Source organism: Harpegnathos saltator, unplaced genomic scaffold, assembly GCF_003227715.2.
Source record: "Harpegnathos saltator strain DR-91 unplaced genomic scaffold, Hsal_v8.6 scaffold4, whole genome shotgun sequence".
Lineage (NCBI taxonomy): Eukaryota > Metazoa > Arthropoda > Insecta > Hymenoptera > Formicidae > Harpegnathos > Harpegnathos saltator.
In genome coordinates, this window is record NW_020230205.1 from 1,337,791 (window position 1) to 1,363,512 (window position 25,722).

The 25,722-nt window shown below is 40.6% G+C and overlaps 1 protein-coding gene across 2 annotated transcripts; it reads right to left on the reverse strand.

Annotated features, from left to right (window-relative positions):
* Positions 1 to 195: 195 nt before the first annotated feature.
* On the reverse strand, positions 196 to 25,360 carry LOC105188888 (homeobox protein abdominal-A homolog). 2 transcript variants are annotated; one of them, XM_025301051.1, is made up of 4 exons: positions 23,340 to 25,360; positions 19,539 to 19,571; positions 1,966 to 2,303; positions 196 to 1,867 (listed from the first exon to the last, which is right to left on the reverse strand). In XM_025301051.1, exons 1-4 carry the CDS (start codon positions 24,088 to 24,090, stop codon positions 1,817 to 1,819), a joined length of 1,173 nt encoding a protein of 390 aa, XP_025156836.1. In that variant the 5' UTR covers positions 24,091 to 25,360; the 3' UTR covers positions 196 to 1,816. The 2 variants fall into 2 exon arrangements, with proteins under 2 accessions (XP_025156836.1, XP_011148886.1); XM_011150584.2 differs by having other exon boundaries at positions 196 to 2,303.
* Positions 25,361 to 25,722: the final 362 nt, after the last annotated feature.

A 25,722-nucleotide genomic window follows, 5' to 3' on the forward strand; every position in this document is an offset into this window, starting at 1 on the left:
CCGTAATCTCGTCTTTTAATACGTGAACATCTTTTGCCTTTGGATGGCGATATTCATTATTTCCTTTTTATTTTTTTTTTATTTTTAATTGTTCAGTAAAGTTCGTGAATTCAACGATATTTTATTGCTCATGATAGGATAGTACTTTTACTCGCATTGGTAAAAAAATAAATACCCTAAATTTTTACAGGATCGGATATAAAATAATTTACTATACTTCATTGATAAAAAATTTTCTGTTATTTGTCTGAATTGACGTGTCAAAGTGACCAAAACTCAAACTGTACGCGCGTTTTTTCTCTGATGAACTTATATTTTTCCTTTCTTTTCGATAGGAAGTCGAGCTACCGTACTGATAGAGCTGTTGGAAGAAAACAGATTTTTCCGATAACATATTGAATGCATTATCATGTAATTTGTAAAGCCAGATCATACTCCAAGTAAGACAAAATCACGTCAATTTTTCTTTTATTTTATTAAAAACCCCACATAGATAAAACTTGCAGTAAATTGAATGACTAACGACTAATTTACGCGTTTGCCAAAAGGTTTGGAAAATTTCAACAAAGCTGTTACTCTGTGTGATAAGACCAAACATTTATCTAACTAGATCGAGAGAAGTGAATACCCACGAATACTGAATTCCTTCAACTAACAAAAAGCGACTTAGGGGATAATGATCGTGTACATCGGTTATTTATATAATTGTAACACAATATCCAAAGAGAGTGTCGAGTATCAATACCCGAAGTCTGCAACCGCGCGAGAGATACGTTCGTTGTTCCAACGAAGGCGTCACGAATTTTACACCCCTTTTAATACCCCTTAGCGGCCGTACGGAGGAAGCGGAAAAATCTACGTGATATTGAGGATTAAACGCTTTTAGTGTCGATAGTGACACGACTGTCTTCCGGCGTCCCCGCGTTTCTCTTTTTCCTCCGGTACGACAATTCGTCGTATAACCGCGAACACGGATCTAGCTAACCTTCAATTCGCCAATTCGCACGTACGAAATAGGTTCAGCGACAGATCAAAGACTAGCTATATCCCCAACTTCGTTCGTCGTCTCGCAACTGTATACCGGTTTCGCTTTTACAGCACGGTCTAATTACTCCCCCTTTCCATGAGGGCTCAATCAATTAATCGTAGTGTCGTCGCTGATAATTCAGTTGGCCGCTCGACCATTAATCCTTCAATTGCGGCCATTTTAACTAGTCTACTCACCGGCTTGACGTAATTGCTGGCTCACCGTGGCAGTATCGCGCCAGTCGTACGTTCATAACTTTATAATCGCAATGGCTCGTTGTGTAGCACCCGATTAACAATATACATTATATGTTCTAGGAATCAGTCACAGGCTGAACCCCCTATACGAAACGCAGGCACCACGTCGCTCTTCGGGGGCTAGCCAAGTAAGTACGTAGTTATATGGGGAGGGCGGGCGGGGTGCGTTCGTTCTTTATGCTTCGAGTTTTACTACCGTAATCTACCTTTCTTTCTTTCTTCATTAAAGGAAAGGAGAGAGAAAAAAAAGAAAAACAAAAGAGAATCGACTCAGCAAGGCATTCGTCGTACCTTCTTGTTTTGCCCAGAAGAAGACCGCTCCTTAAATCTTCCAGACCTCTTAAATTCTCACTATCTTCTCCCTTGATACAAAACTGACGGTGACCGCATCCGCAAGGTTCTCTACGCGTACACCGTGTCACCGACTCGAGGAGGATCGCAATAACCTTCGCGTCGGATGTTTCGTACCTGTTTTTTCGCGCGCGAAGATGAGAGGAGGAGAACTCGGGGTCTTCTATGTCGATCTTACCAACTACTTCGCATCGGTGTCTTCGTCCAGGCCGCTCCAGTCTCTTGTGTCTTCCTTTAAAAGAAAGAGAGTCGGCTCAGTAAGGTATCCTATGTGGGTACCTTACTGACTGCCTTGAGAAGATCGCTTTGCGTTTTGTCCAGGCCGCTTACGTGATGCTGTTGCTGATGCTGGAGGGCGGCGCTTTGCTGCTCCTGCTGCAACTTGGCTTGTTTCTCTGCCTGCTGCTTTTTCATCATGTCTTGCTCTTCGCGCTCGCGTCTAGCCTGCTCGTTGATCTCTTTCACCGCCCTCAGTTCCTTCTTCAACTTCATTCGCCGATTCTGGAACCAGATCTTGATCTGTCGTTCCGTCAGGCAGAGTGCATGCGCGATCTCTATTCGCCGTCGTCGCGTCAGATAGTGATTGAAGTGAAATTCTTTTTCTAATTCCAATGTTTGGAACCGCGTGTACGTTTGCCGGCCTCTGCGCCTCGGGCAGCCATTCGGACCTGAAAATGTTAAGAAATCTGATTTTTGAAATCCTTCGATAGTCTCTGAGAATCATGAAAAGTTATTGTCGCATTTAATTTGTCAATAAGCATATCTTTTTCTATAGCGAACTGAAATGCTAGTGTACAAATGAGAGAACAAATGCATAATATGTATGTAATGAAAAGGATATGAACTAGCAAATTTGTGAAATTAAGAAATCCTTGAATTGCTAGATACTTTTAAGATAGAAGAAATATGACTTGTGTATTTTATGATATGTATATATACTCTATATTTCTGTAAAAATAAACGTGTAAATTACATCGCATATGCGTTTATTACAAAGCGAAAGAGAGCTACTTCACTAAATCCGACTTTTCCATATCTAAAAGTATTCTCTGTCTTCGAGAAACGATTTCGAATGCTCTCCACATCTCATTACAAATCTTGACTCTCTCCACGCTTTCTCTCGCAAAAAATTGCATGTTTTCGACTCCTAGCCGTTGCGAGGGTTAAAGAAAAGGTAAAAAAAGGATGAGCGAAAAAACGAAAGTTTCCCGAAGACTCTCACGTAAATTATCGACAACAAACCCTTTTTTGTAGTGGCGCTTTGTACGTTCGGCTTTCTCTCTGCGAGACAACGGTATAAAAAACGGCCGGACTTTGAGTTTTTTACGGTGTTTAGGTAAGAATCGAAACACCGGCGCAATATAAAAAACAGGTAAAAAACAAGCGCAGGTAAAAAATTTCACCCGACAAAAAACAGGCCAGTGAGGTAAAGAACTGTTCTGAACGGAATACCTGCGATAGTAACAACCAATCGTAAGTAATGATATTACGCAAGCATCATCGAACTTCACGCGTTGGCGTGTGACATGTTGTACATATCGGAGATTTAAAAAATAATAATTCATTAATGTTGGCGGAATATAATAATGTATGACAACTGTATTTGGGATGACTTCCTCACATAATAATGATATCGTTCAATGCTGAACAATGTATTTTCATAATCAATTTAAAAGTAACTTCACTTTCGATTGTCGCCACGGGAAAGGAGCATCTCTTTTGAGGATCGCTAAGGAACCGGTTCCTTAGTGCAAAGAGTGGACAGTCATAATACCATCATTTCCAGAACGACGCTGAGTGGCCATATTATTACCTCGTGATGTAGCAAATGCGTGCTACTGACCAATAAAAGATAGCAAGATTTTTGTTACATATCGTTTTATGAGAATACAAGAGTTAACGTGTTGAAAAGTGTGAAAATTAATTATTGTTATGTTGGTAAAAAAAAAAGTTTGGAAAGATAAGCACGTAACCAGCTATACAAATACATCGAAAATAATATGTATATACTGGATACAATAGAACTTTATTCCTCATTTAAAGTGAAAAAAGTAGGACCTCCTTTATGACAACTTAATTCGCGGTTCAATTAAATGGCTACGGAAAAATAATGTTTATCCAAGTCGTTTCTAAAACCTAGCTTCAGATTGATCTACCAAAAAACATCCTATGTCCATGATATTTCGTAACTTTCATCGTCATTAATAAATAAATTTACAATATAGTATTTGCTAACTGCAATATTTATCTTATATCCACTAGAATAATCAGCATGATTAGCGAGTGCTCGCAATTTCTATTTAAGTTACAAGTAACACGCATTCTTCATTATTATTATGTACGATTTGTTTATAGTTTTGTGGAATAGTATATCGAGAAATGAGATTAACAGATATCAAGGGTATTACCCTATGACAGATTTAAGTGAGTAGCACCATATTTTCTATCTTCTGTCATAATGATAGCCTGCGCTATAGCGATCGGGTACTCAAATGACACGCACGTGCGCAATTTCCGATGCAGGATGACCCATCAAGTACGTATCGCTCCGGACCGAGCAGAAAACTCTTGGAGAATGCAGAGAATGCTGATATTGAATTCAGCATGGCCGTTCTCGGCAGTGCGGTCCAGGTTTGCGTCAGTGTGCCCGTGTACCTGAATCAGCGACCACACTCACGAGTCCCACTTCCATTTGCGTGCGTGTAGAAGCCGGTCGTGTCTGTATTGGAGGAATCAACGCGGTTTTTAGAGTACTCGTGTGCGTCAGTTTGGCACACGTACGTCTGCTGCAGCCACGGGGTGGTTACCGAAGCCCGAAGGGTGGGACATAGGTTACCTTGGCAACCAGAGGGGAAACCATTCCATCCTGCTGGCGGCATATCACGCGAGAGCAAGCCCAGCAGCTAGAAAACCCTTCCTTGCATCCTCCCTACCGACCCTAGGAGCCTACCACGCCGGGTCTTGGAAGACGGGTGAACTTGATTGCGCCCACTCCATTCGCCATAAATATGGCCCATCGGCGAAGTGCTGGCGCGAGCATTATCAATAATTTCGAAGAAACTAATGCCGTTGCCAGAATTTATTTGGCGAGAATAAAGTTGCTGACTGAGATAGAAGCTCTGGTCCAACCCATAATGCGCGAGCGAGGATACTCGGTATATGTATGAAACTAGCGGAAACCTAAATTTTACAAAAGCAAATGAAGAAATGTACCAGAAAATTATAAATAACAACAGAAACAACAACATATGTGGTTGAGAGATCAACTTGTCTTTCACGTGCCAAAATATATAAAATTTCAAAGTCTTAAGTATTAAGTTCACCAAAAAGGAACTCGGGTTCATACACAGATATAAAAGGTAGATATCGTTTATCTAGAACCGCACGAAGTGTTAATTAGCGTCTCGTGTAAATGCCAAACAAATAAATTACGGTTAACTGTTGATGACCCATTGCCACTGCGCAGGAGAACGATACGGGTGTGACGCGCACACAGAAATACGCCATTGTGAATATGGCCACAGGCCTGCGTCTAATTACGTCCATATATCCTAAGTTTAGTATTTGCTTTAAGTCCGTTTTAGCACAAGGCTTGGGGGAGTATAATTACAAATATTATAGAACATCAAACAATACTCATTTTCATACTATCTGAATTTCATCAAACCATCTCCGTCACGTCGCTTGATTTGTGTAATTCAGAAACAGTGAACGGTATTTATATACAATATGTTCGTTAAACAATAATACTGATATTTTTAAAACATCTTGTGAATAGATTTTAGCCAAATACTACATATGGTGTGTTCTTTTTAAAGAACACATTCATCTGTACACACCAGCTCCTTTCCCTCAACTCTACTACCTCACACAGCGTTTACTTTATGTAAACATATATAGAGAATAGTGTGGTGCTGAGAAAGATCATTCACTAGGCAGTGTCCGTAATCTTCTTGCGCTTTTAGCACTACTCTCTCAAAGTGAATTAGTGAAACTCACTGTCAATCAGCGATTATATACTGATTGTCAGTGCTAAGTATACCACTGAAAAATTCAGTGGTATATTTGCGATACAAACAAATTACTCTTGCTGCTACTTGCAACAATCATGATTCATATTCATTGTAGGTATGCTATTTCAACGAGAGTAGGGTGACATCGAGAGAGAGAGAGAGATAGAGAGAGAGAGAGGGAGAGAGAGAGAGAGAGAGAGAAGAGAGAGAGAGAGAGAGAGAGAGTGAAAGTCCATCACTTGAAAGATACTCTACACGTAGTCGATGGACAAGTTCCACAGCGTCGCGACATCGTCAATACGGTACCTAACTTTAACAGCAGCCGCGAATCGCGGGCTTTCGCGTTTTAGGCATGTTGCCTTACGGCCTAAACTCTCTTTGTTCGACTGCCGGAGGGACCGCGCGCGTGAGCCCCTCACCAATCCATTCATAAATATCTCAAAACGGCTTAATTTCGCGGCGCTGCGGGCGAATAAAATCTCGAGTCGGTGAAAAATGTAGACAGTTCGCCAGATGGAAGAGAGTGGAGAAGTGGGGTGAGAGGAGATACGGCGTAGCCACGACCCACGACTCGCTTGATCGCCGTCTCGGGTCACTGCAGCTTCTGCCAGAACGACAGAGTTGGAGGACCGAGTAGGAGGTATGCTAAAGGAACGGGAGGGAATATATAGGTGGAATGCGAGTCTGAAAAAAACAAAAGAATGAAAGTAAAAGCAAGAGGAGGAGGAAGAGAGTGAAAGAAAAAGAGGTAGGGAGATGTAGATGAACGAGAGGGATGGACAGTGCCGAGGAGGAAAAATGCCCACGATAACTCCGTCGTCCGCTCTGTCGCGGTTCCAGTTCCGGAGACGATTTATGCGGCTAATCCTTGTACTTTTCTTGCCCGCATCTTGGCTGGTTGCTAGGTATCCGGTTGAACAATAATTCAAGACTGTTGTTGGCTGCCGATTATTTACTTTCATTAGACATACCAGACACGTCTATCGGACGTTCATTATATTCAGAACTTCTCTTTATGACGGCAACCTGATCGGCGAATCCCGCGCGCCGATGCTTTTGCCGTGATTGTCGGAATATAACATCACACGGAAAAATTGCTAGGATCCGGACGATGGAGATCAAGGGGAATTCACGTTAATGTTTGCAAAATCATACACGCACGCGGGGAAATTCGTGTGGATTATGTTATAATTTTCATTCTCCGTAACTGATAGCGCGCCAAATTTTTCTGTCGCGGCCGAGGAAAGGTTATGTTCCCGATGCTTATTGCCAAGCGTCAGTACGTGCCCGATACTACCGCGGGAAATGCATTAATGTAAATTTTATGCGGGCTGCTGTTCACAGGTAATTATTGTAAGCGGTACACGAAAGGGGCCGATTAAATCTACTCGCTAATTTAAATAAGACGCTTTAACGTGTAAATTTTTCTTCTTTCTCTCTCTCTCTCTCTCTCTCTCTCTCTCTCTCTCTCTCTCTCTCTCTCTCACTCTTTACGTTAGGCTTAATGCTCAACTGGGCAATTTTACAGTCCGAATGTTTATCACTGTAAATGAGCACTGCTTACTCGAGCGTATCTATGATATATTTTCTCCGGAAATGGCAATCTCCACCACTACCGACACATCCTCACAAAGAGAGCGCGAGCGAGAGATTTATATTACTATCCGACCTAGCCAACTTTAGGACTACAAATTACACGGTCATTAAGGAATATTATTTCTGCATCGTAAACTACACCGCATAATTACCCTACGCTAAAAAATAATATATTATCTTGTTTTTCTTTTATTCGACGAACGAGCTTTTTAGAAATCTCGATCCGATCTTGTTACGATTCTCTGGCTCTGATGTATTAAACGAAGGGGAATACACCGTTGCATATTGTGCAGGAACGTCAGCGTTCTATTTTATGAGACGGCGGAACGCTACGTTCGAGTAGAGATAAGCTACGGCCCAAAGTATTAATGTGCAGATGAAAATCGAACGAGCTAAGCGAACGTTAAAACGGCGTTATTGTTTTCGACCACATATCGTTGTTCGGTGAGAAGAACCAAAATCGCACGCAGCAGGCGCGCAGTTGACATTTAATCACCTCTCTAGATTTATGACAACCTGGCCCTATTGTCGCTATTGCGGTACCGCAGTCTCTCCTTTCTCTCTCTCTCTCTCTCTCTCTCTCTCTCTCTCTCTCTCTCTCTCTCTCTCTCTCTCTCTTTCTTCCTCTTTCAGCTATTTCATCAGAACGAATAACTGTCCAATCCACTTGAAGCAGTCGCCACTTCACATTACCGACTCTAAAATCTTCACGCGATTTTATCAGACGTCATTTTTATAATATTGTACTAATAAATCGCGTATATATATGATTGTAAAATTCTTTCGTTATCACATTATGTTAATTTCAAAATAACTATATTTATCATAAATGACAATTCGCACAAAGAAATTTTTTTATCAATATATTTTGCTCCGGTATAAAGCAAAGAAGAAATAATAGGTTATGTCAGTATGATGAAAACAACTTGAAAATCTTTCGTTGATTTAGAAGCTGAAGTATCTTCATGTACCGATCGGTGATCACTAGCAGCCAAACTGACACTGACAGTAACCATCGCGAAAATAATTTATTGTTTCTTCAGTTGTTACACGAAGAATAGCGATACGAGCTTTACGAATCGTTCACGAATCACATGGCTAATGTTTTTAATATATCCGTACATACATCTAGTAGATTCGGTTCACGTTTTCAAAATATTCTCGGAAGACTCTATGAAATGGGAACATTTATTCCCACATATTAATCATTTAATTATCTATCTGACTTGGACTTCAATAATCATTTTAAGAAAGAATTCTACTTATCATTCATTGTTACTTATTTAATTAACACATGGAAGCAAAAAATTTGCAATACTCATTATGCAATCAATGATGTGTTATTATTACAATTTTTATTAAACAAACCGAAAGATTGCAGTTTTGTTCAGAAAATCAAAAGAAAGTATGCAATTTCTTAAGGAATCTATATAATTCGCCCGAAAACACGTGGATGTTTATGCGTATACGCGAAATAACCGGTGAAGATGATACCAAACACCACTACAGGCACAAATTGGATGCACAGGTGCGCGCGCACATGACACGTGCGCGTGTGCGTGGGCATCGCACTGCGTAATGTCCGTCACGGTTGGCAATAGACTTAAATCCTGATTGGTTGGACAGCTCATTGGAGACTCGTGCAAAGCATACACAGATATATGAAACACATACAGATACAGGAAGGGAGTGTAAAAGGGTGGGATATATATATATATATATATATAATACAGGATGAGATATATAAAATATGTGCGCGCACGTGTGTGCGTACATATGTATATATGTGTGTATGTATATATATATATAATGCATATATGTGTATATATATATGTGTGTGTATATGTACGGGGAGTATAGCGTTCATGTATACACCGAGCAGCAATAAAGGATTCCGACAAGGATGGATGGTGAGAGGGGGTAGTACGCTCCATTGTTCCCGGTGGAGCCCAAACGCCATCCATAAGGGTGCCACCCATTATCCGGCATGTATCTACCACACGCACACACGCCTTACATGCTCGCGCGTACACGAGGAGTACCAATACACGCTCGCCTCCAAGATCGAGTGTACCCAGATGTGCACCGTGGCGGTGTCTTTCACGGTGTGTAAAATCGTACCTACACGGCAGCCAACTGTGCCGCCAGTCCAGTAAGAGCTCTAATCTTCCACGAAATTGTGAAGTCGGCAAGAAAATTTATAAGAAGGGTCCAGAGCAGTCGCGCCGCGCCTTGATAGAAAGTACACCCTGAACGAAGAGTCGCGCGAACATTTGCATATTTCGAGGATTCACAAGAGACACGGGTAAATGGATGATGCGAGCGAAACCAAGAGCACAAAGAAGCGCAACTATTTTTCGACTCGCTGTGTTAATATTTCGAGCGATCATTGAATCCTTCACAAACCGCCATTCTCATTGTAGGATCATTGGAAGTACTAAATTTGGTGTGACACCTATCGCGTGTGGATGACACCTATCACGTGCGGACGCAATACAAGCATGTAGGTAGCACATAAATATAATTGAGTGCTCATAAAGACGCGTATGTGTGTGCGCGCGCGCGCGCGTATAAAGGACGCAACACTTCCACAAAATCGATAAATCATCCGTATACCGAAGAATCCAATTATATCTTCCTCGTATGTGTGCATCACACAACTGGCACACGCAATTCTTGTTTGATTTATCAAATAAAATATATAATTCACGCTTCAAGCGTCTTTATTGCGATCAATAAACTTTTATTATCCTCAATGTGCGTGTATTTTGCGCTAATTGTATCATGTGCCTTGCGCATATCTTGCCTTATTGGGAAATCCCTGAAAATAGTTAGGTGTCAGAGCTCTTAAAAATAGATATGTCGGCAAAGTATGAGGCACAAAATACGCGTCATCTTATTCAAGAGGTGAGGCTCGATAGAAAACGAGATTAAATTTTAATTTTATACTAAAGAATGAAGTATTAGAATGTCTTCGGCAAACATTCTTCCTTCTTTTAAAGCTCATAACAGAGGCTTGCTGCCTTCTATATTCTGACTAACGGTCCCCACCTCCGCCTGAACAGGACAACAGCGCGAACAGCTACTCCCCATAGAACCCCTAAGACTCTAATTATGGCTTTACATCCCCACCTTATCTCCTTCTCTCTCTTTGTCTTTCTCTTTCTCACACTCACGCCCTGCACTGCTCTTTCCAACCATTCTCATATTTTCCAACACTCCCCGCGCCACCTCATCCCATTACTACCCACCCCCTGTGCCATTACATGCAAATGCCACGGTTGTCTCTTTCCGCTAATAAAAGTCGTGCCCGTGCAATTTAGAACATCCGACGTTGGGTCACCATAGCTTCCGAAAGATACAGATCGAGATGCAAAGCAAGTTTGGAAAAGCACTGATGCTGAGAGGGTTATTACTCGTTAGAAGAAGAGTGGAAGGGCAGAGATTCGAGTGCTCAAATATGCAACTTGAAAAGCCGATAAATAAAATAAAATATATTTTTGTAAAACTGCATTTTACGCACAACTGCATATTTCGCAAAAATCCTTTATTTATTAAAAAAGGCTATATTAAACAGATATATGTATATATTAAATATCAAAATATGTTATTTAGAAAAATAATGAAATTTTACATGCTACCTGATAACACGTATGTTATTGATCATTCAATCAAATATTAACAAATAATATTATTTTTAAAAGAAATATATCACAAGTATGTAAGATATTGTAAGTATGTAAGTATTGTAAGATATAAACTAATGTCGCGCGCTCTCCTTTGCCATTTTTCAACCATCCCTAATGGCGTCATTCAGGATATCTCGCTTAGTAGAATATCATGGAGCTTTCTGAATCTTCTGGCTACCTCGAATTTTACAACTCCGAGGTGTTTAACCTTCAAAATATTGTGGCTAAGTGTGTTTACCCACGTGTTCCCGTATTGTATTCTTCCATCAATATAGTGGCTAAATGTGTTTACCCTATACACCTATATTATATTTCTCCATCAAAAATCTTACGTGTAGTAAACATCCCTTTACGAAAGGATATATATTGGCGAAACTATTGCCGCTTCGTTAGACTGTAACAACCTTTGTGCCTCATGTGCCTTCTAAGATTTATGTGAGTTGTCAGGAGACACTCAATATCATAATCCTACTTATCAAGTTCAAATTTAATAGATCCATTAACGAGAAGATTCTCCTGACTCATGGCTGACAGTTCTAATTAATGGCTTTACCAGTGAACATGAAGTTTCATTGATATCATCCTTTTCATCTGAATATCTTCAAGTAATAGATCTAAAAGTTTATGGGGTCTGATATGTGTGTTATATGAGATAAAAGCTCATGATGATTTACGATAGACGGTGTTTCTATGTTATATTTTGTTTTCTCATTGAGAACTTTTATAAAATGGAAAATTTCGCACTGAAGTTAAAATTCACACAAAACCGCGAGACTCTTCGCTGTCTACAGATAGTCCGTAACCTAGGAAACCTTTGCTAGGCAAACATACGTATAATAACAGTAACTGTAAGACAGAGAAGATCTCCTTTGAGAGCACCGAGCAATGCTCTTTCCACTCGCCATACACACTCTCTCACTTCCATACACGCTTCCTTGCTCCTCTTGGACTCTCCACCTCAATTTGGGCACACCACGCGAACAAAGGGGATTCCGCACACATGCGCACTCGATTCCTAGCACTGGTAACGATTCTAGTCCCTGTTATAACCTAGCAGACCCTCTAGTCTCCTCTTTCTCTTCCTCTCCCTTTCTTCTTCTCTTCAGCCATCCATTGACTCGACGTAAAATACGAGGGCAATTCCTACATTCAACGGAAAAAGCAATGTGCGAATGTATGAATATGTATACACATATCAAACGGAGGCGGATATGTATTCCGCTATTTGAGAATTATATCGAGATGCGTACAATATGTGCATACAAATGCCGAAAAAATCTTCAGATATGTAAGTGCGCACGTATTGGAACGCATACCACTGACGAATGTAAACGTGGAAATGGAAATACATATGTATTAGTATATATATCGGCGACAACCAGTCACACACGTAATATATCCGTATATTCGAAAAATTGGATAGAAGTGAAGGTACGGTATCTATGGCCTAAGTTGCACGGGTCAGCATAAAAACTAGAAGTAGAGCCTTTGGTTTTTATCAAGGGACACAACTGATAGCGACTATGTCAAGACTACTGAGAGAGCATACCGCATGCTTATACGAAATTCAAGTCAAATTCTGTGGTATCTTCACTATTGTAATGTTCTCAGCAATTATTGCTACCGTCGGAATTCTGTGAAAATGTTTTATTACAGAAATATTGAGCATATTACAAAGAAAGGAAAAAAATCTTCAATATTTAATGAAAATATTGAAATAATCTTCAATATTCAATGAAAACTTGGTTAGAACATTTTATGATTACGATTCAGTTTTTATAATCCTGTTCGACGTATTATTTGTGTTTGTGTAGTAATAATCGTAACAACTTCTTATATTTTCGATTGATTTGCATCACTTGTGTTTATTTTCACTGATTTCGTTCATCGATAAATATAATTAGTTATATAAATATAAATTAATGAGTCAGGGTATGTTTCTTCCGGATGGATACCGCATCGTAATTCAGCTTTGTACCGACGTTTCACAAACATTACAACTTGTATCATCAGAGTTAGGAGCTCCGATACTCAGCTTTCCTGGTTTGTGATTGTCCTTATATACTCTTCCATTCTTCTAAATGGGGGTTGGGGGAAATGGGGAAAAGTTTCGACCAAACACATTAATTGACTAATTGATAAATTAATTGATAAATTAATGAGGTGTATCGATTACCAGTAAATATTATGATAGTCAAGTAAACATCCTAGCAGTCAATATTGATTTCTTGAGAGCCATTTTATGTTTCTCCTTAGAACTTGATTATATAAAATGTAACAAAAAATAAGAAGATATATATTCTGTCACGGTAGAGCGGATCTTTATTCACAAGAGTAATTCGATGCATAGATATAGTACAAGTTGGATTAGATTAGGTTAGGTTAGGTATGAAGAAGTTACCCGTAGAGCAACGGATCATCTTACGATATCTAAATTCTAGAACCTCAGATGAGTAACCTTCCTAAATACTGTTGAGAAATACTCTACCATCCGTTATAAACACAGTACGTTTGAAAACCCAAAATGTATCCGACGTGTGTATATCACAGATTTACTGTAACTTAACCTAACGCAACCTTATCTAGTACTGACCACGAAATCTTGAGAGAGTGTTTGCTTCACCAAACCTAATAATTTGACCGATTCACCGAACAACAGGTTCCCGCGTTCTTTTTGTTCGACTTCCCGTTCAGATGTACATACATTCCTCGTAATTGATTGCTAGCAATCATGGTGTCGTGACCACAACACCGGAGAAAAAATATGCACCATTTCGGCATTGGTTATCTCGCGACATAGATTATACAGGAGCCCTTAGGAACGTTGCAGCCCCCCTCTGCCCCCTCCCCCCTCCCCACCGTCGAACCAAACGTTTCGCGATTCGCCCTTGTCCCTTCCCTCCGTTGCCTTTCCCTGTGACCCCACCTATGAACTTGCCAGTATTTCCCATTGGATATCCATGGCTAAAGGTCTATATCGCGCACCGTCAAACCTGCCCGAATTGCTCGTCGTCGTGTTATGCAAACGACCACATTTGTTACGATAGTGCCCGCCGGGGGTCGTCCTCCACTGCCGTGTCGTGCCGCAGCGCCGTAGAGACACTGAGGAGCACGCTCTTGCGGAAAGGTGCATGTTTCATCCGACGGTATGTAGCTGTGCGCGTGGCTTACGCCGCGCCTCCGCTCGGCTAGCACGTTTTCTCGCGTGGACAACGTCGTTCCGTGTGTCAGCGCTGTACATTTTCGTACGCAGGGACGCTTTTTCCAGAGTCGGTTACCACGGACACCCTCCCGCGAGCATGTGAAGCGGTTTAAGAGCCGTCGGCTCTTTTATCTTTCCGATCGTACGATGGAATACTACGCCAACCGTGATACGAGCAATGATGGAGTCGAAATGACATCATCGCCATCCTCCCGTAGACAACATTACGAATGTCCTCGATTCTTGATGTATAGGGTACTTGAACTTAAATATATTCACTCGCGTTCAATCGATTGATGTTTCATATCACGCGGTGCTCGGCAAAATTGTACGTATCAAATGTTCTGTTCGTCAACAAAAAGGTACATTTCTTACATGCTTATGATATTAAAGTATTCTTCATTCGAGAAGTATTACGATGTGCAAAACGTAGTATATGTTTGATATCTAGTTGAGTGCTTATAGACATCGCTTTAAGAACAAGCGATTAATTTGAAAGGTCGGCGCCAAGCGATAAGTACGAGACTGTGTTGGAAATAATTTAATGAGATTACAACAGCGCTTGTGCAGATAATGATATATACCGTTGTTTGGAGTTTCATTTAACACCATAACACTCCATTAAAGCGATAGTTCATTCCTTAATCAATCGACTCGAGAAAATTGCGACTCTCTCTCTATTATTCACTGATGACATACTTTACTTTGCGAAGTACACTTTGGAGTTATATGGATTTTTAGTTTACTTATCAATGCATTCTCTTACATTGCCGCCGTATGTGGACGATGTAAGTATATCTTCAATATTCATCAATAAATAAATAAGTGTGTCAAGTATGTTTTTTTGAAAAGCGAAAAATAAAAATATACTCCATTTTTGAAACATTGTTATATATATTTATATTTAGAAACGCCAAGCATTCATACAAAAGGCATGCGATTTCCAACGCTCTTCTATATTCATAAATATCCTTGCATGATATAAAATATAAAAATCCCGATTTCGCGTACAGATTAATACGAATGAGCACGCTTGCCGTGGCTCGACAAGAGAGATAATGCAGGAGCAGTAATTGTCGTAAATTTCTCCCTTTGCAAATAATTATACCATCATGACAACGGTACGTGACGTACCGGATAATATCCATGTATCATTTCAACTGGATTTGTGAATCTCGATTTTTCAGACCTTTTATAAATACAAATGGCGACACGGATGCGGACGCATATTGCAATGTGGTACACAAAATGTGTCAAGTCAAAAATATTTTGGACAACTAGTTTTTATCTATAATTCCTTTGATCAATCTAAGTCAATTTTTCTTTAGCGTTTGGTGAATTTTTTTATTTTGGATCGTAAATATATTTTACAGCATGTATATATTCGCATGTATATTGCAAATTTGTGATATATAAGTGTTATAGCAATGCGATATAGCAATGAATAATACAGAAACAAATAATATAGCAATAAGTAACACAGCAATAAATAATACAGAATAAGTGATGCTATGATAAGCGATGTAGCAATAAATGAGCGTAAGTAATAAGTGAAATTTACTTAAAATTCGATGGAAAATAAGATGTTACTCGCCAAAACATCTTGATTTTTATAACCTTCTATGATACAAAATGAATTCAACATTGTACGAAAAAAATTTAAGAACAAAGCACAACTGGATAAGTTCGAAGCATCTTATATTACCATAACCAGTAAAAAATGCAGCGAAGGAACGAATCGGTTGCGCAAAAAAAGAAGGGTCATAGATGCGCATGGCGCCCCTTACCGTCACAACATGAACGTGACACGGTTGATTTTCGTGAAAGATACGATCTTCAAAGCCTTTACTTTCACTCGGCTCAGCACGAAACGACAACGTGATTTACAAACGTCAGAAAAAAACTCTTCGACTCTTGTGCTGGCAGTTCTTTTCCCTTTGGTGGTTCAGGTAAACTTTATAGTCTTACGATGGTGAGAAAAAACGCGTAATACGTGACAAAGGGTGCAGTGAAAGTTTGACGTGCGAAAGTGGACTCGTATGAACACAAGTTAAAAGTTAAAAGTTGAAGTTTCCGTGGAAAAGTATCCTAAAAATAATATAAAATAATATATGAAGGATTAATATAATAAAATATATATAAGTACAATAAGGTTTTCATCTTACGCGTCACAGAATGGACATGGAACATTTAAAACATATTGCATATAACGCCAAGAGAATTTGAAAACGTTACACATTTAAATAATTAGAGAAAATATTCACGGAAATATATATACCACTGCATTTTACATCTTTCTACAGCTTAAAACGTCTTTAAAAAGATACTTCTAGAATATTTACATAATGTTTCTCGTGCATTTTGTTATATCGCACGTGTAATAATTTTAACTTGGGTCACGGTACTTATTTAATACCCAGAGAATAACGCGAGAACTATTCTCTCCCGAAAGAAGCGTAAAAATCGTAGCGTAGAAAAACGCAAGATATCGGTCTGCGGCTGTGACACAGATAAATCGCCGATATTTGGGAATCGTCCGGTCACCGTTCTGAGAATTTGACTGGTGTGATGGCTTTGGCACGCGACATAACGGGGTACGCGCTGCCGCCGCCGCTGCCGCCGCCGCCGTATGACCATAAAATAAACGTTTGGGGTGGCGAAGGCAGAGGCCAAACCTGGCAACGCATAAACACTTATATAACGGCAATTAAACTGCTTTTAAGGCCCATAAAACTGCAGTTTCAATAATCTCTGTGACAACACGATTCTGACCTGTCTCCGGAAGCGCGGCTTCTTTCGGGAAACGTCACAAGCGGTCACGCCGCGCTCACGACGCGAGCGTAAAAGTTTCGTTCGTTGCTTTCCCCCGCCTGCCCGAACCCCTCGAATTTTTCAATCGACCTGGTCACCGAACCGACAGTCTATTTTTACGAGCCGCTTTGAAATCAACCCTCGATTTCACACGTCTCGATACACGTGGAGATGTTATGCGATCTCTCGCGCGTGAACTTTACCTTCCTTGCAACAATGTTCCGCGTCGCGAGCGCGAAATAACTTCCGCTCTTTAAAAGCCGACGTGGCACGTATATTAACAGCGAATCGAGAAGATGGGGGCCAAAGTGGGAAAGTGGAGAGCGCCGAGTTGTGTGGCATAAAGCAGAACACCGAATGAAATTTTTCCGGATGAAATTTCGATTGGGGCCATTCTTTTTCTAGCCAATACCAGATACCTGCTGGATGCTGATGCGAACCAGCCGAGGGAGGAAACGTATACTCGTGAGGGACGAGGAGAGACGGCGAGATCGGAGGCGGCAAAAGAGAGGTCCAGGTAGGGGAGGCAGGGACGATGAAATGGGATAATACCGACGCTGCAGGACGCGGCAGCCATCATCGAATGCTAATGAGGGGTTGGCGGCTTTTGGGGAGGTGGACTCACCCATACAGTGGTGCGCCGTTGCCGGCGGATCGGCCTGATTATAAATTATACATTATCTCCTGCTAGTCCCCGTGTACACACCGTAATCCAGCTAGACGTCCGCAGGCCTCTGAACTCCAATGTCAGGGTGTGTTCGCGGCCCGTGCGTGTACCAGAGATAGATTAGGAATTTGTACATTGTTCCCGGCAACAATTTCACTTTTCTCTTAAATCGGTAAAAGTGAATCAGTAAAATGTCAGTGATCAGTAAAAGTGTCCTTGATCGAATCAGTGAAAGGAGTATTTCACCGAAAATCAATGAGTATTCACTGGTTTTCTGATTTCAGCGAAATATTCCCGTTTCATTGCTCCGTTTTATATATCACTGGTTTCAATATCAGAACATAATTATCATAATTCATACTGATCAGAGATATAAATAGATATAAATTATGGGCGAAGCCAGAAAATGATGTGTGGATTGCACTTGGTAGATTGATGTTTCTCAATCGGCATATCGAGACTATGCGTTATGTATAGAAAGAATAGCGAGTCGGAGGGAGATAGTGCGATTACAGCCGAAACTGTCTATATTTCTAAACGCTAGGAATTTTAAACGGAGATATGTGGACGACCTTGAAGGACAAACTCGAACCAACTATTTATCGACTCTAAATCCGAGAGAGTGCAATGCATTTACGTACTAATTGCATATTAAATCAATAGAAACAGCAAAGAGTACAATTATAAATGAAGAAAATAGGAATTTTATTCGACTTTAAATGCATACGATAAGTGCGGTAGTGTTATAAATGCTGAAACTATACATCAAATCGTAATGAAATATTTATATCTACAATATTTATCTCTATCCTTTAGTCTTGAGACACATCGTAATATTACGGCAATAATTTTGCAGCTTTTTGAGTTCTGAACTGATTGACTTTAAGATTTACTTATTAAAACCGCAGTTATTTTTTATTGTGCAAGTGTCTTGTTCTATTTAATATAGTATTGATTAATTAAATGATTAATTAATGATAATAGAATATTATAAAAAAGTTTGATTTTATACATATATCGCGAACACAAAATACATGAGCGAATTATTATAAAAACCAGCGAAATATCCGGATATGTAGTCTTATAACGATGAGTGTGTACTCTCACTCATTGGGTAACAATATATGTATGTACAAACAGATAAATTCTTCGGTTGAATATATCGGAATGTAATTTCCTACCGGGCTAAGCGTTCTCACTGCAGCTGGAAACTTCGTACGGTGATCGCCAATGCCTATTTGAAATTATGATCCGCCCGATGTAAACAAACCATCGCGATAAAAGCCAATGACTGAAGTTTTAATTTTATCTAATCGGTATTTACTGCGCTATTGTGAGCTCATAAGTGGTTGTATAAAAGATAGTCACGGGGATTATTCGCGACTAACATTATCACGGTGACGACAGGTGTAGTTGCCCATATACATGTCCTTCTTGCATGCGCAACTAACATAAATGAATAGGGTAAGGATTTAACGCGTGCAGCCTGGTGGCACGATTCACGTAAGTGACTCAGACGTTGACCTTGACTTTCCTTAGCGCCTGATATTATATCATTTTCATCGTGGATTAATGACCGAACATTTATCAAATCAGCGATTAATCGACAGAGTTGTGATTTCATCATTATTAGAAGTAAAACTGTCTCGAAGCGAGCGAAAGAGAGAGAGAGAGAGAAAGGATAATGCTATTTACAATCTCAATTCTAAAAATATAACACATGATTGCTATATTAAAAAAAGATGTAAAAAGTATACAAAAATATCGTATTTAAGTATGCATAAAACCCGTTTTATTTGTAAAAATATAAAATATACACATTCACACATATGGGTGTGTATATTCTATATTTTTACATACGGCATTTTTATAATGACAATAATAATATAAAAGTTATCTAATTAGTAATAATAATTTGTACTCACCGCAGACCACTCTGTCAAATGGACTCATCCAATCTGGAAAATAAATTGGTTAATTAAAATAGCAGAATGAGAGTTCTAAAGTGTTTCAGAAATTATGTATATCCATTTTTTATCATGTCAAACCAGATGATAATCTGATGATAAAAATCAGCTTCATTGTAGTTATTTAGTTATTTGTAACTATGAAACTACGCATGCATTTAAGCTTATTATGTGCGCGCGCAGCGAAATTTTTATAATATATCTCTCATATAACAAACAATTAAGATACTGCATGAAAATACGTGATGCATTAAAACGTACTTAAAGATTTTTAAAGGACTTTAAAAAATTATAAATAAAATCACACAACTCTCGTAACAACTTGAGTCAATGTAAGATTTTAAGTAAATAATAATGTAAAAAAAAAGATTAAATTTAAAGTCTGCTAATAAATTCAATAGAAAACTGAGTCAATGTATTAATAATTTGCGAAACGCGCAAACATTTTTAAAATTTTACCGACAATTCAAATTAAAAACCGGTAATTGTTAAACCGACAAATTATCTAACAAACGTCTAATTCTAATTAATTAAAATTAGGTTTACTATCGAAGAGGCCACGGTATACGTAAATAAATATGTATGTCAATTTAATGACAAAATAATTTATCGAAAAACTACATTCATATTTTGCGTTAAAAAAATGCCATATCAAAATATGTTATCGCGCATACAATATCTTCTTTTATTTATGATTGAATTAAAATACAGTAAACTGGTTGATGCTCAAGAGAACGATAATTGTCAAAAAGAAAAAAATGCAGATTTATGAATTGCCGACGTGATTTTGATCCCACTACGGCCTCGCGAACTAAAATCGTCACACTATGCTGTCGGCTGAATCATTCACCTCACCCCTAAGCCATAAAGTTATTCTTACGCACTCATAAAATAGATAAGGAACTTATTGACGCATGAATAGACATATGACAGTAAGAGAGCTCAAAAAACCGTAAACTCTTCAGAGGAGCTAGAAATATATCAAATGAAAAAGCGAAAATAAATAAAATTAAAGACGTTAACCACTGGAATAGGATAAAAATAACGTCAGACATGTTTCGGTACTAGAGAGAAACGTAAAAAGATAATTGAAGTACAATATATAAAAAATAATATAAGAAAAGCTTTAAATATATAAGATAAAAAGTCATTATAATCATATTCGGTCGTTACGGGATTCAGAAAATACTAACGATTGTTACGGAATAACAGAGAAGTATAATGAAATACAACCGCAATACAAAATTCAATCACTTAGCAGATCATGATGGAAACCACTAATGACACTGAAGAAAATGTCGCAGTACAATTTATAGAAACGATTTAATTCTTCAGATAATATTTACAACGTTCAAAACTTCACGCAAAGACCGATACTTCTAGAAATGGCGACCGCCATTTCTAATAGTCATTTATCTTTTACGAAAATTAAATCGTATCACAAATCAACGCTATCACAACATGCACATTAAGAACCACACAAAAGCACACGAAAGTTCATGATTCGCCGAGCATAATGGCACCCCACGAGTTAATATAGAAAGAAAAAGGGACAAAAACGAGGCAAGTTAACGCCAAGCGTTAATATAACGTGTTGATAGCGAAACGGGCTTTGAAAAATAATTTGCATATTCAATGATTATAATTTAATCGTAATATATTCCATGATCGCCCGTCCTCGGTATGCCTTATATTACATTACTATACGCGCTAATGCGAGTGCATTGGCACGAACGAAAGATCGTACGAGCGGCCGAGTCGCCGAGAAATTTCATTGTAAACTCCAGGGTGACACGGTAAATAACTTGAGACTGCTTGAAAAGCAAGGGCGAGCGAGTGCGCGCGCGTGTTAATTCGTTCGTCACGTGAATTCAGCTAAGTCGCTGCCGTGCCTAATGTGACAAATATGGTGATTGTTGTAATTGAACCCTATGCCTCGAAGTTTCAACGGTACACCGCGTGGGGTAAATCAAATTGCAACTGCAAAACGGCCATGCTACTCGCGTTCCTCGGGAGCGACCGCGAAACACCAAGCTTCAAAGAAACCCCTTCTTCTCCTCTCCCAATCCGGCTCCTTGGAACCCACTCTTTTCATGCGAACTTCTCAAAGTCATTTTGTACGTGCCGCTACAATGATATCAAACGAGGCAAACGCAATGAGAAAAAGGTTTCGTTTCGCGGTGTACGCGCTGTGGCATGCAACTTTCAGCGTCAACAACAAGAGCGTGCGGCAGCAGCAGCAATACCGTCGGTACTTCGACCAGGCTAAAACACGCCGGCAAAGAAAGACTCTTCAACATCTTGTGCATGTACAATTATGTACAACACTGAAGAAGCTTCGAATTTCCTCGAGTGCGCATGGACAAAAGCATTACGGATTTTAACCCCTCTCGTGTAAGGCGTATTCTTCAATAATTGTGCTCGTGATACGCACAATGTTCATGTAGATAAATTATGTTTCATCATGGTTACAATAAAGTAGTTACCATATAATACTCTGAGTGATAAAACTACATTTGATCTGATAGTATTGATTTTGTACGAACCGCCTCGTTTTCCCCCTCAGCCCTTGGATGTGACTATTGAACAATGCTTCATACATTTCTGTACGATTTGTAACTTAAGGCAGCGTCTACCGTCTGGTCAATTTCATCGTATCTAGTAGTATCAGTGAAGGAAAACGTCTCAGCAACAATTGTGTGCGTATAATTTTGTATTTCTTCTACGTTTAGCAACAACAATCGTGTTCTTGAATACGCAGTGAGTAGATTACGTATTAATATTTTTATATAAGAGGTCCGTAAATGTAATTTAACTATCATTTATAATAATATTACTGTATCTATTTATATTCCATATATTCTGTACATTAAACGATTAATCAGATAAACAATTAATCAATTAATATTGCAACAATTAATATTGCTTGTCGCTATTATGCTGAAAGTTTCATGCAAATTGCATTCATTGACGCATCCTCCCTTATTCACATGCAATATGAAGGAATACATAAAGACATTCAGTTTACATCCATCGAACTCCATCGAAATTAATACTAAATATTGGCAATTAATCAATTTATCACGTATGAACAATGAATTATGCAACTAAAATGAATATTTAGTAACTTATATATGTACATATATTACACACACGCACACACACGCACGCGACACACACACACACACACACACACACACACACACACCACGCACCACACACACACACACACACACCACACACACGCACACACACCACACACACGCACACACACGCACACACACACACACACACACACACACACACACACACACACACACACACACACACACACACGCATACACAGACACTCACACACATATATATATCTTCGCGCGCGCGTGCGTGCATGTGTATGTGCGCGCGCGCGTGCGTATGTATAATGTATATATGTATAAAAATTCAATATATAGCAACTGTATTTAATTCATTAATAATAACGACAAAGCTATTTAAGGAGAGACCAATTAAATTCCAGATCATCGAACTCAAAGAAACGCTCTTCATAATGCCCTAATTCGTCTGTAGTGAGATTACTTTTTTCTTCGTATTACCTACGGTACTCAAACAGCAAAATGACAATGAAACAATTTTCAAAAGGGGCGTGCTTCATCTAGCGCATACGCACGCTGTTAATGAACGAAGCGGTTAGGTGATAACAAAGAAGAAGAAAATACTTAAAAGATCGCTTATCGAAGAACCAATCCAAGAGAGACTCACCGGTGATCGACATCCATGGATACCGAGGTATGTCCGAGATCCCAGGTTGGCCTGTAGTAGGTTGTTGGCAAGACGTCAAAGGATCGACGACGGCCGATGCGGCAGCTGCTTGATGGTAGAATTGCGCCGCCGCTGCCATGGAAGCCGACGCGGCCGACACGGCCGATGATGCGGATGCAGACGAGACAAGGCTGCCCGGTGTAGCACCGTTTTGATGATGATGACCGAGAGTATAGTTAACCATAGGATCGGCCGATGTCGGTGCTACATTGCCGGTGAGGCTGGCCGTGTAACGGCAGGACTTGTCGCCGGCAGTCGCGGCGTCCACGGCGGCGGCGGCGGCCAGGGCAGCGCTGGACGCTGCCGAGGAGCCGAAAGCGGGCACCATGCTGGACGTGGCGCCGAACGCGGCAGCAGCGACTGCCTGCTGTTGCTGATGATGATGATGCGCCGCTGCGGCGGATACGTAAGGATACATGCTGGACGTGCGTGCCGCCGGTGACGTCGAAGCGGAGCTTCCCGAGTGTTGGGGGCTCGAGCCAGTTGGACTCGGTGAATTGTGCTGCTGTGCGTAGTTAACCGCCGCGGCCGCCACTGCAGCCGCGGATAGACTCGATTCTAGGCTAGCGGTGGCCGGACTCGTGGTGCACGCCTGAATGGTACCTGGATTCGCGCTTGAGAATAACTGCTGATGGTGGAATTGCTGATGGTACTTAGGTAGCATACTATCAATTATGAATTTCGAACTCATATCGCCTGTCGGTGCCGATGTAGATCCGATGCCGATGACACGCCCGGACCAGACGACCGGGACAAGTGTCTCAACACCGACACCGCGACGACACGACCGACACCGTCTGCTGCTTCGTCATTGTACAATCCATTACGGATCACGGTTTACGGATACACTTAATCTTGCTCGATCGGCAGGATCCTCGTCGCAGGAACGCGCGCACTATTTTTCTTGCCGCTTGCTCGCGAGAATCTCTCTTTCTCTCTGATCCGATCTCTTTCTCTTTCTCTCTTTCAGCCTCTTTCAGCCTTATCGTTGCCCGTGTTCACTATCTGCTTTGCCTTGTATCAGCGAACAACGATCCACTTTTACTGCCACTTATGCAACTCAGCACATTATCACAATAACAATACCGAACGCGGCGGGATGCGGCCGCTCGGGACGACTGACCACGAATCACCGAGTGTCCGCAATAGCAAATGACATATCCCTCCTCTCGAACTCCAGGTTAAGATCCACGGATCGCAGATCTGCACCTTGAAGATCGGATTCGCGCTCGACGTAATCGTGCCTCTCTCGATTACAAATCCATCCAAATCAGAACGAGAATCGGCGATAATGCGGTGGGTCCTTTCTCGATCGGGCCCACCCCGGACGATCCCAGCCGTGGTCCCAGTTTGGAAATTGGGCTGCGACGGCGAACCCGGCGACGGCACGAGGAGAGAGAAGAGAAGAGCGTGGCCCCTGTCAGGTGTTAGAAGCCGTTTCTTGCGTACTTCTCGGATAGTCGACGAATCCTTTATGGGCCATGCATGAAGGTACTATAGCCCCCTATCCCGAACGCCGCGTACTACAACCCACGGCCAGCTAAATGTAACCCCTTACAATAATGGCGCCGCTTGTCTCTCCGTTCTGTTCCCCCCTCTCTTCTACGAGCCGGGAGCGCACCGGGGCACCAGCTGGTAAACAGAGCCGTCCAATCGTAGCGTGGCCTTACCCAAGATGGACCAATCGCAGGCATGCTAGGCGCGCCAAGATGAATGAGTCTCTCTCTCTCTGCGGATTTTCCTCTCGCTCTGGCTTACGCTTTTGGCTATACCTCGAACTCTCTTCCCTCACTTAGGTTTCAGGCACCTCTCGCCTGCTCACTTGCGTGTACCCGGCGTGCTCCGTCCGTCCGACGGTCCGTACGTTCGCCTTTTGCCAGTGCAGTCGAGCTCGCCACGTTGCCTTATACCCTGCAACGTTCCAACGTCTCACACGGTATTCTCTGTCCTCTTCTGAGTTATTCCGCTTATCTCTCTCTCTCTCTCTCTCTCTCTCTCTCTCTCCCTCTCTCTCTCTCTCTCTCTCTCTCTCCCCCTCTCTCTCTCTCTCTCTCTCTCTCTCTCTTTCTCTCTCCTCTTCCTCTTTCTCTTTCGAATGCAGTCTTTTTATCTTGTTCTTAAGCTACCTCCATCCTACTCTTTGGGATTTTTTCTTCCTTTCAATTCCCGTCAAAGCAATACTTTTTGAATTTTTGCTTTATACACATTATCTGTTTTCTATTCAATTTACATCGATTGAATTTTAATAGAAATTCATGATTATTATTATTTCTTTCATTTATAATTAATTTTCTTCGTAAAATGGTATTATTTTAAATCTATC

Coding starts and splice junctions, on each gene's coding strand:
- LOC105188888 (XM_011150584.2), bottom strand. CDS start 24,090: ATGAGTTCGAAATTCATAATTGATAGTATGCTACCTAAGTACCATCAG. Junction 19,572..23,339: donor TCCATGGATGTCGATCACCG/GTGAGTCTCTCT, acceptor TTTATTTTCCAG/ATTGGATGAGTCCATTTGAC. Junction 2,304..19,538: donor ATTTGACAGAGTGGTCTGCG/GTGAGTACAAAT, acceptor TAACATTTTCAG/GTCCGAATGGCTGCCCGAGG.